This window comes from Mizuhopecten yessoensis, unplaced genomic scaffold, assembly GCF_002113885.1.
Source record: "Mizuhopecten yessoensis strain PY_sf001 unplaced genomic scaffold, ASM211388v2 scaffold9725, whole genome shotgun sequence".
Taxonomy (NCBI): Eukaryota; Metazoa; Mollusca; class Bivalvia; order Pectinida; family Pectinidae; genus Mizuhopecten; species Mizuhopecten yessoensis.
The window spans coordinates 92,097-104,330 of NW_018408191.1; the positions used below are offsets into that span (position 1 = coordinate 92,097).

The following is a 12,234-nucleotide window of genomic DNA, read 5'->3' on the forward strand; positions in this document are numbered from 1 at the left end:
CAGACAATGACTGGTCAGCTTTACTGTACAGTAATGTCCAGACAGTGACTGGTCAGCTTTACTGTACAGTAATGTCCAGACAATGACTGGTCAGCTTTACTGTACAGTAATGTCCAGACAGTGACTGGTCAGCTTTACTGTACAGTAATGTCCAGACAATGACTGGTCAGCTTTACTGTACAGTAATGTCCAGACAGTGACTGGTCAGCTTTACTGTACAGTAATGTCCAGACAATGACTGGTCAGCTTTACTGTACAGTAATGTCCAGACAGTGACTGGTCAGCTTTAATGTACAGTAATGTCCAGACAATGACTGGTCAGCTTTACTGTACAGTAATGTCCAGACAGTGGAGAGAAAAGACAGGAAATCCCTGTGAAGAGTATGAATATGAAGACTTTCTATGTGACGCCTGTAGAAGATTGAGCTGATAACAAGGAGCTCGTGTGTCTTGCACCTGAGCCCAGACTTATCCTAGTCAACCATTTCTTGTTAAATAGAAAAAGCCAAGCAATGGCCAGAAAAGGTTCATGGAATGTTTCATTGTCATTGAAAGGGTTGAAATGATTTCTGTTGTAGAAATGAATTTGTTGTCATAAATGAGTGTTTTGGTACAGAATAAATCCCTTCTAAAAACTACCAAACACACACTGGTTAGTGAAGCTGTTTGTGAGGCTCTTTTGGGGGTAGGATAAATATGCAAGATATTCATTGGCAATTTATTAGTAGTAATGAGGCTCTTTTGGGGGTAAGATAAATATGCAAGATATGTATTGCGCAATTTATTAGTTTTTAAATCAGTTACTTTCAAGGAAAAATTCGTGAAATATTTGTGAATGAAGTTGAACCTGTATGAAATCAGTTATTCCAGTGAATGTAGAGAAATTGTCAATGTAATGTCAATGTTACTGTAGGTAAGAGGTCAAAGTTTGTTAATGTCATAGGTCAATCATGTCAGCTTAGATGGAGGTCAACATCACTGTTGGTCGAAAGAACATTTCAACAATGTTAGAGGTCAGAGGTCAATATTGCGATTGATATGTAAATTATTTTGTTAGTGCAATAGGTCAAAGACTAATGTTAGGGAAAAGGTCAATATTACGACAGGTAAATTCTATGTTATGTTGCAGTTAGGTGTTAACTATGGGTCGATATGACTTGAGGTCAATGTAAGTTTAAGTCTGAAGACTTTTATTGTAGCTCCAGTGAGATATTCCTGTTTCATTTCAGCCATATACAGTCAAATGATTGACCCTCATTATACACAGTGTTGCCTGACCTGAAACATGGTGGGAGACACATTATCTTGTAATCATAAATATCTATGAATCTGATAGTTTGACCAGGAATTCCAAAACTAGACTCAACATTATTACGCATCTGAAATAACTTCATTTGGCTGTTTGATTACATCTTGCCAGGACAATGCAACGTTGTTACTGAAAATCGTGTTGATGCTCTGAGACTTTGGTATAGAGGAGGTTTAAACAACACAGAGAAATAAAGGCCATCACCCCACTACATTTCTCTCCAAGTCAAGGTCAGATAAGGCCACCTAAGTAGCTAGTTTCAGGTCTATGATTCAACATATTGACCTCTACAGGAGTAATTAACTGTGTAATTTTAACTCATTCACCCCTACATATTTAAACTGGACTTGCCCACTTTTATTTGGTAAGGTTCAAATGTGACTTTAGGAGTGCACAGGTTGAGCTACTCTCTTTAAGAGAAGAGGTCAATATCAGCATAGGTCAAAGTTCAACAATAATGTAGGTCCAAAGGTCAATGCAGGCTTACCTGTGATGAGTTCATTCCAGGTCTGTAGGGTATCTCAGGTTCTTTGTCTGTAACAAAGAAAATATTGATGAGAATGATATAATCAACATTTTTCCATCACAGGATTTTTACAATTTATCATTGTAGGAAGGAGATGTGGGTTTATCTCAACAGCTTACATTTTTAGTTATTACACAGCTCATTCACCCCTGAAGTTTCATAATGAACTATTCCAACCTTTGAATTGGAAGAGTTCAAATGTGGCTTCAGGGGTGAATGAGTTTAAACCATATATCAACACAGTGTAATCTTGTATTTGATCACATGACACAAATATAACATAACTAATACAGGATACGTAACTTCAATTATAAATGCTAGCAATATTATCAGGAGTGTTTATCTCTCATTGTAACAGATGTATTTTACAAAAAGATATATCTTTTATCAAAATTTCCTTAATTTATGTTAAATCAATAATATTTTATATAATATACTGTATTAATATATTTATTTTCTGCCGTTAAGTGTACAAATAACTCAACATATTCTTGCACTATTTCTCTAAGCCTATCCTGCTGCTGATTTTATAACATATATCAAATCATTTCAATTATTTTAATTTTGATTCTCGAAATGGTTGCACCATACTAAAGATTATTCTGGCCCTAAATGACACAGTTGTTGATGGGCTGTTAAAATCAATCAAACAAACTATACACATACTTCAGTAACTATTTACTGTTTTTGAAATAATAGATCTCCTCGAGGACAGTTTTCCTGTTGACTGACAAAAAGAGACCCTCTACTTATTCAGTAAAGCGTTCACGTCGGGGTAACTCATGTTTACAGGGAGACTCTATATTTACTCAGTTAAGCGTTCACGTCGGGGTAACTCATGTTTACAGAGAAACTCTATATTTACTCAGTAAAGCGTTCACATCGGGGTAACTCATGTTTACAGAGAGACTCTATATTTACTCAGTCAAGCGTTCACGTTGGGGTAACTCATGTTCAAGGAGAGACTCTATACTTACTCAGTAAAGCGTTCACGTCTTGGTAACCCATGTTCACATTTTCATTTTGCTGTTGACCATTAAAGCTTTGACCTTCAAACATCTGGAACAAGAAAAGAATACCAGGGTTACCTCCCTTGATCACATATATTTTTTTTGTAAGAAATCAATAACATATACATTAACTCAGTCACCGCTGAAAACACATTAGAACTCTTCCTATTAAAAGGTTGGAATAGTTCATTATGAAATTTAAGGGGTTAAATTAATACTGTTTGCTTTGATCTAAAATATTGAATCTACAAACTTTGAAAAAAAAAATGTTTCCTGTGAGTTGTTCAGAGAGCTTTGTATAATCAGACCTAACATATAAATTCTATTTACCGGTACTCTATTGTCCTAACATACAAATTCTACTTACCGGTACTCTTATGTCCTAACATACAAATTCTACTTACCAGTACTCTATTGTCCTAACAGACAAATTCTACTTACCGGTACTGTAATGTCCTTACATACAAATTCTACTTACCGGTACTCTTTTGTCCTAACATACAAATTCTACTTACCAGTACTCTAACGTCCTAATATACAAATTCTACTTACCGGTACTCTATTGTCCTAACATACAAATTCTACTTTCCGGTACTCTAATGTCCTAACATACAAATTCTACTTACTGGTACTCTATTGTCCTTACATACAAATTCTACTTACCGGTACTCTAACGTCCTAATATACAAATTCTACTTACCGGTACTCTAATGTCCTAACATACAAATTCTACCTACCGGTACTCTATTGTCCTAACATACAAATTCTACTTTCCGGTACTCTAATGTCCTAACATACTAAGTCTACTTACCGGTACTCTATTGTCCTAACATACAAATTCTACTTACCGGTACTCTATTTTCAAACGAGCCGCCTGGGGGATTTGTCGAGGACCATGTTCCTTCATCCATCTCTGAAAAACATAGAAAACACTGACTTTGAGACTTAATCAAGCTGTACCAATAAAGTCATTGAAAATAAATTTCAATGATGTAGATGATGTAGATGATTTTATTGAACTTTTATTTTCATTTAACTGTTCTTTAACACCAAAACAACTAGCATGTAGTGCAAAAAGGTCTTTTTATTTAAACTTCTACAGATTTTCTACTTGCATTTATTCTCAATACTAATCACATCAGTCAATAAAAATGTTAACAGGGAATTAATAATTTGATAAAGCTTCAATGTTTTTCCAGTTTCCAGCCAAATTAGTACTATTTCATTAACAATGACGATCATTTCAATAAATTAAACACTTGTACCAGGGACCTTTGACCTTTTCTGGTCAGAAAAATGATGGACGTTATTTGGGAAAATACAAGCAAATAGTATTTTTACAAGATTTTCCATAATAAGGCGATAGAAAAATGGCTTATTAAAATTGATAGGTCCTTCTTTTTTCTTTATTAACTACTCTTCCCCACCCACGAATGATTCCTGCATTTATGGTAATGTGTGATGACTCTGTAGCAGCCACTCGTTACTAACGTTATGACTATGACGACAAAATCATGATGACGTTTAGAGTCGTGACATTCATATCTGATATGAATGCCACATGTATTTTTTGGTAGGATTATACATACAACCTAATATTAATGAGATAGGACAGTCGGTATCTTTGTCTTGAGAGACCACCTAAAAATGTGATACCAAATCTATATATAAGATAGATGTTGGTAGGTCACTATCGTCGGCGCCATTCCATAATGTTACCATAAAACTATTACTGCCAGGCCATTTAGTGCCGAGACGCAAAATCGTCACTGCATCTCTCTTTCCCGACGGGCATCGCTACTGACAGCTAATCGAAGACGAAATCATACATCTTGCCGCAAAAGCCTGACGTACCGGTCACCTAGCGCGGCGACAGCGCCAAACTCCTCAAGAAACAATCAGCGATAAAAATTGAAAAATTTGCCACACAATGACGGTGCGTATTGTTGGCGACACCGTTATGAAGCTGTGTGGGTAATTGACCCGGGGGAGAAGGAACTGTTACAAGTTACTGTAGTCACCCAGACACCAACACATTGTCACACCGGTCAGCTTCACAACAGAACCTTTACACTGTAGCCAACCTACCATAAAACACCAAAACCAGCTACACAGTTGTTTCCCCTGATGAACCCAAACATGAAGTTATCTCCCCTGAAGGGCCACAAGACAGGTCTTTGCCAGATGGAGAGACTGAACACCTCCGATCCAGGCCCAAGCTAACCAGCCACAGCGTGGAGGCCACGGATCAATAGGCTAGAGGCTCACTCACAGCTAATGATAGTGCCACGACAATTAGCCAATAATCTTAAACAAATCTCTTGCCTCCCTAGCTGGCATCATAACAGCCTTCTACTGCAAGGGGCCATCGTCAGATGTTCAATATCTAATCTTTTCATGTTTCTTGGCGATGGACAGACATGACAGATTGGTGTGGAAATCCATCTAACATGGCTGCCATTACAATTTATGTCATCCCACGTGTTGACAGGCACAAAAGGCAAACAGGACCTGTAGGATATAGTTTGTTACAATCTTTGTTATTCAACAAATTTCCCAACACAGCATACCAGCCTTATGAACTATTCTATGTTACTATAATTTATTTGAATGAGTGTCATTCAATTTATTTATAGATACAAAAAGACATAGTAGGCCTGTAGAAATTAAAAAAATATTTTATATTATTATTACTCTGAAAATAAGCATAATTCCAAGTTTTGACAAAGAAAAAGGCAAATTGGTGGGGCTATAGGATTATTATGAACTAATATTATATACAAAATTAACGCCAATTCATGCGCTGAAAGACAAAAGGATTATAGGGCCTGTAGAATAATATCTTTGAATTTTATTCATAATCCATATCATCCACATTGCGAGTGTGACAAAAGGCATATTGGGCCTGCAGTATTTTTAACAAGTTTGGTGATAGATAAAGACGGAGATACTAAAGCTTACTTGTCATTAGAACAGTGAAGTCTGTCCCCAGATAGTGCTGTGTTACTATTATATAGTGCTGTGTTACTATTAGATAGTGCTGTGTTACCATTATAATGACAACAGTGAAGTCTGTCCCTAGATAGTGCTGTGTTACTATTATATAGGGCTGTGTTACTATTAGATAGTGCTGTGTTATCATTAGATATTGCTGTGTTACCATTATAATAACAACAGTGAAGTCTGTCCCCAGATAGTGCTGTGTTACCATTAGNTATAGTGCTGTGTTGCCATTAGATAGTGCTGTGTTACCATTAGATAGTGCTGTGTTACCATTAGATAGTGCTGTGTTACCATTAGATAGACAACAGTGAAGTCTGTCCCCAGATAGTGCTGTTACCATTAAATAGTGCTGTGTTACCATTATATAGTGCTGTGTTGCCATTAGAATGACAACCAACAGGCGCATAAACGGAAGATTGTTAGACGGGTGATTAGATCAGAGCTATACAGATACTCCGGATTTCTCACCCTTTGAAGTTTTTTACACTGCATTAACTTACCGCCTGTACAATAGTGTTACCATCCAGATAACCTTGCTATCTCCCACTTTAAACACCTTTACAAGTCACTGCTATATACACAACAGTCAGACAATCTGATCTTAAGTCAAAAATCATCAACGCTAATGAAGTGGTTATTCTTCGTATAACAATATACCGCGATACTTACCAATGTTAATTGTTAGTTTATTAAGTAATGTATTTCTTTACCTACCACCTGTAAACAATAACATGCACACCTGTGTGTCCCAAAGTTAAAAACATACTTGTTTAAATAGATTTCTAAAGTTTCACAACAAAGTAAAAATTAAACCCTACAAAAAAGTATTAAAATAGTTCAGATCTCCAAGTAACCTACCAACACCAAACCTAATAAAATCATTTGAATACCTGTAAAATCTACCAGAGACATTTTGGCTGTCAATCTGAGGGATTCATTTTTCACCAAGACAAAAGTGTAAGAAGGTGACGTTAATACTGTCCTGATGGTGACATCAACACTGCATTCTTCACCTTTGTCTTTTTCAGGTAAAATTTCAGTATGATTAAATTTCTGAAATTTTGTAAAACCCCACCACAAAATTGTCAAAATCCTATTTAGTAAGCGTGATATATCATCTTACTGCCAGACATGGTCGACCGCCTACAACACTGATACACCCAACCAGACGTGGTCGACAGCCTACAAACACCGATACACCCAACCAGACATGGTCGACCGCCTACAAACAAACGCTGATACACCCAACCAGACATGGTCGACCGCCTACAAACAAACGCTGATACACCCAACCAGACATGGTCGACAGCCTACAAACACTGATACACCCAACCAGACATGGTCGACAGCCTACTAACACTGATACACCCAACCAGACATGGTCGACAGCCCACAAACACCGATACACCCAACCAGACATGGTCGACAGCCCACTAACACTGATACACCCAACCAGACATGGCTGACCGCCTACAAACACTGATACACCCAACCAGACATGGCCGAAAGCCTACAAACACCGATACACCCAACCAGACGTGGTCGACAGCCTACAAACACTGATACACCCAACCATACATGGTCGACCGCCTACAAACACGATACACCCAACCAGACATGGTCGACCGCCTACAAACGCTGATACACCCAACCAGACATGGTCGACAGCTTACAAACACTGATACACCCAACCAGACTTGGTCGACAGCCTACAAAACACTGATACACCCTACCAGACATGGTCGACAGCCTACAAACACTGATACACCAAACCAGATATGGTTGACCGCCTACAAACACTGATACACACAACCAGATATGGTCGACAGCCTACAAACACTGATACACCCAACCAGACGTGGTCGACAGCCTACAAACACTGATACACCCAACCAGATATGGTCTGCAGCTTACAAACACCAATACACCCAACCAGACATGGCTGACAGCCTACAAACACCGATACATCCAACCAGATATGGTCGACAGCCTACAAACACCGATACACCCAACCAGATATGGTCGACAGCTTACAAACACTGATACACCCTACCAGACATGGTCGACAGCCTACAAACACCGATACACCCAACCAGATATGGTCGACAGCCTACAAACACTGATACACCCAACCAGACGTGGTCGACAGCCTACTAACACTGATACACCCAACCAGACGTGGCTGACAGCCTACAAACACTGATACACCCAACCAGACATGGTTGACCGCCTACAAACACGATACACCCAACCAGACATGGTCGACCGCCTACAAACACTGACACACCCAACCAGACATGGTCGACAGCCTACAAACACCTATACACCCAACCAGACATAGTCGGCAGCCTACTAACACACCCAACCAGACATGGTCGACAGCCTACTTACACCGATACACCCAACCAGACATGGCTGACAGCCCACAAACACCGATACATCCAACCAGACATGGTTGACAGCCCACAATCACCGATACATCCAACCAGACATGGCCGGCAGCCTACTAACACTGACACACCCAACCAGACGTGGTCGACAGCCTACTAACACTGATACACCCAACCAGACGTGGTCGACAGCCTACTAACACCGATACACCCAACCAGACGTGGTCGACAGCCTACAAACACCGATACACCCAACCAGACATGGCTGACAGCCTACAAACACTGATACACCCAACCAGACATGGTCGACAGCCTACAAACACCAATACACCCAACCAGACATGGTCGACCGCCTCCAAACACCGATACACCCAACCAGACGTGGTCGACAGCCTACAAACACCGATACCCCCAACCAGACATGGTCGACAGCCTACAAACACTGATACACCCAACCAGACATGGCTGACAGCCTACAAACACCGATACACCCGACCAGACATGGTCGACAGCCTACAAACACTGATACACCAAACCAGATATGGTTGACCGCCTACAAACACTGATACACACAACCAGATATGGTCGACAGCCTACAAACACCGATACACCCAACCAGATATGGTCGACCGCCTACAAACACTGATATACCCAACCAGACTTGGTCGACAGCCTACTAACACTGATACACCCAACCAGACATGGTCGACCGCCTACAAACACTGATACACCCAACCAGACATGGTCGACAGCCTACAAACACAAAGCTGCACTACTCACTGTCACAGTTAATGAAATCCAAACCCCACACTAAAGGGCTGGTTTACTTCTGTTAAAATATGATATTTATATTTTATCCGCAATGCTGGTCTGATGACAATAAACATTTTCCCCGACATGTACTTCAACATGGTATAAAATGTATAAAATGAGTATCAACATTGACTGTTTTTCAGATGACAGTTTTCAGATTACAAAGCAGTGATTTGTTTTGTTCAGTTGTACTGCCAATACAGGCTGTTTCCCCTAGCTAAAAAGTGCCTTATTTCCTAAACATTACGGAAAAAAAGGAAGATATTCCTAATTTCAATACACATAATGCTATATTTTCCCCAATTCATATAGGAACAGGCTGTTGTAAAATTTAGGTAACAAAAATATTGCAATGGTTCAAATTTCATAGAAACTATAGGTCTGTGATGAGGGTCTGTTGATGTTTGTATATTGTATTGTTGGCCTCAGATGAGGGTCTGTTGATGTTTGTATATTGTATTGTTGGCCTCAGATGAGGGTCTGTTGATGTTTGTATATTGTATTGTTGGCCTCAGATGAGGGTCTGTTGATGTTTGTATATTGTATTGTTGGCCTCAGATGAGGGTCTGTTGATGTTTGTATATTGTATTGTTGGCCTCAGATGAGGGTCTGTTGATGTTTGTATATTGTATTGTTGGCCTCAGATGAGGGTCTGTTGATGTTTGTATATTGTATTGTTGGCCTCAGATGAGGGTCTGTTGATGTTTGTATATTGTATTGTTGGCCTCAGATGAGGGTCTGTTGATGTTTGTATATTGTATTGTTGGCCTCAGATGAGGGTCTGTTGATGTTTGTATATTGTATTGTTGGCCTCAGATGAGGGTCTGTTGATGTTTGTATATTGTATTGTTGGCCTCAGATGAGGGTCTGTGGATGTTTGTATATTGTATTGTTGGCCTCAGATGAGGGTCTGTGGATGTTTGTATATTGTATTGTTGGCCTCAGATGAGGGTCTGTTGATGTTTGTATATTGTATTGTTGGCCTCAGATGAGGGTCTGTTGATGTTTGTATATTGTATTGTTGGCCTCAGATGAGGGTCTGTGGGATGCAGGTTTTCTGATGCAGAGGTTCAAACTGAAGTAGAAATGTATTTATAGTGCACCCATGCTGTAATGGGCCCTAGATGAAGGTCTGTTTCATAAAAGTTTCTGATTATACAGCATTTTTTTATTCAGGTTCTTTATTATATGCAGGATTCTGGATAACACAGAGTCCAGTTTAGACAGGTAAAACTGTGGTATGAAAACAAATAAAGTGGAAGAAAAGAAACAATTCTGAAATAATACTGAAACACCAACAATAATCAATCAATACTTCAGCAGGCTTTGACAAGGCTTGCATTAAAACTGAAATCATTTATTGGCCTTAAAAAGCTGGCCTGAAGACGGAGAACATGATAGAGGCACTTATACACACAACCCCGGCTAATCCCCACCACACTTCTCACCTTCCTCTGTACACCAGGTGAAAAACTGACAGGTAAGTTCGCCAGGTAGATAAGAAATTCAACCTACACTACACATGACATCCGAACTCAGACAGCCCAACCTTTGACCCAACACAGGAGAATTGAGTATTTAAATTTCCCTTTTCATTCATGGAGTAGAGGCCCCATCTGGGGGCCCTTGAATGCTTGTACAGTATTGTTGACAAATTCTTCAGCGAAATCGTAGATAATTGCTAAGTAAAGGTCAAATCTTGAAGCAGCAACCCGGGGTACACCAATACTGACCCTTGGTAATTTTTCTATCTGAGTAAGTAAAGGTCAAGCAGCAAACCATACAAAAACTGATTCTTGTTGAGTCTCCAAAATGCAGCCCCCTTCCTCCCCATCCCCAGTCACACTCTACCCTAGTGTGTTGGAGTCCACCCATGCAGTGTCCAATACTGAACCCTGACACAACATCTAATAATGATCCTTGTCAGTACTTCTACTTAAAGGTGGCAACAGCCAAAACTCGCTTCTGGTCATTCCCTATCCTACCCATGTGGAGATTAAGTCTATACTGACCCTAACACTCCCTACCAGTCTGGTCCAGTCCAGATGCAGTGTCCAATACTGAACCCCAGTTACCCTGGGGGTCAAGACCAGACATAACATCTGATATTAATCCCTGTCAGTCCTTTTCCTACTATGGTGTAGGTAAGGTGACAACATCTTGAAATGGCCTATGGTCATTCCCAAACCTGCCCATGTGGAGGTCAAGTTTATACTGACCCCACCACTTCCTACCAATGTGGTCAAGTCTGGATGCAGAGTCTAACCCTGATCCCCAAACCTAGGGCCGAGGTAAAGTCAAAGCAGCCCTAAGCATCGTCTGGCCATTTCCTACCCTTTTTATATGGATACCAAGTCTGGGAGCTGCATCCAAACTAACCGTAGCCCTGGTCACTCCCTGCCCTACCAATGTGATGGTCAAGTCATGGATGAAGCAGCTTAGAATTGTATGTAGTAGAAGACATGACCTCCTGACCTTCCCCAAGTCACACCAACCAACTTCTGCCGAGGACAAGACTCTCACCATTTGTCTGTGGAGGTGTACAGATTTGCCTGGCATGGTTGAAAGTGTGTGTATTTATAGCTGTGAGGTGTTACTTCAGCCTGCATAATATAGGCCAACACAGATCCCAGGGGAGGGGGAGCAGCATACAGATGCAAAAGACATCTGTGTACTGCCGTCAAAGGGTGGTGGGATACTGGGTATATATACACAGATGCCAGGGGAGGCAGATGTAGTTTCCAGACAGATTTCAGCCCTACATCTGTACAGAACACAGGGCCTACAGATGTTAAGTTTCGTAGAAAAACTGTAAAATACAGGTGTAAAGATTTAGGCCCCACATCTGTGCAGAACACAGGGCCTCAATAGATGTGAATTAGTGGAGAGATGCCAGTCAGATACATTTGTACAGAACACAGGGCCTCAATAGATGTAGAATTGGTGGAGAGATGCCAGTCAGATACATTTGTACAGAACACAGGGCATCAATAGATGTAGAATTAGTGAAGAGCTGTAAGTCAGATGTAGAGTTTGTCAAGAGATATAGGCCCCACACCTGTACTAAACACAGGGCATCAAATAGATGTAGAATTAGTGGAGAGATGCCAGTCAGGTACAGGCCTAAAACATGTACCGAACACAGGATCTCCAAGATGTAGTATGTCAACAAAATGTAGGCCC

General features: G+C 40.2%; 1 protein-coding gene across 1 annotated transcript in view; it reads right to left on the reverse strand.

Moving 5' to 3' along the window:
• Positions 1-1,781: 1,781 nt before the first annotated feature.
• LOC110458723 overlaps positions 1,782-12,234 on the reverse strand; it is a 23,139-nt gene continuing 12,686 nt past the window's right edge. Inside the window, exons 4-6 of the mRNA XM_021510599.1 lie at positions 3,694-3,758; positions 2,813-2,894; positions 1,782-1,843 (exon numbers count right to left, since the gene is read on the reverse strand). Of these exons, the coding sequence (XP_021366274.1) occupies positions 1,782-1,843; positions 2,813-2,894; positions 3,694-3,758 (209 nt within the window). The remainder of the gene's footprint in view (positions 1,844-2,812; positions 2,895-3,693; positions 3,759-12,234) is intronic.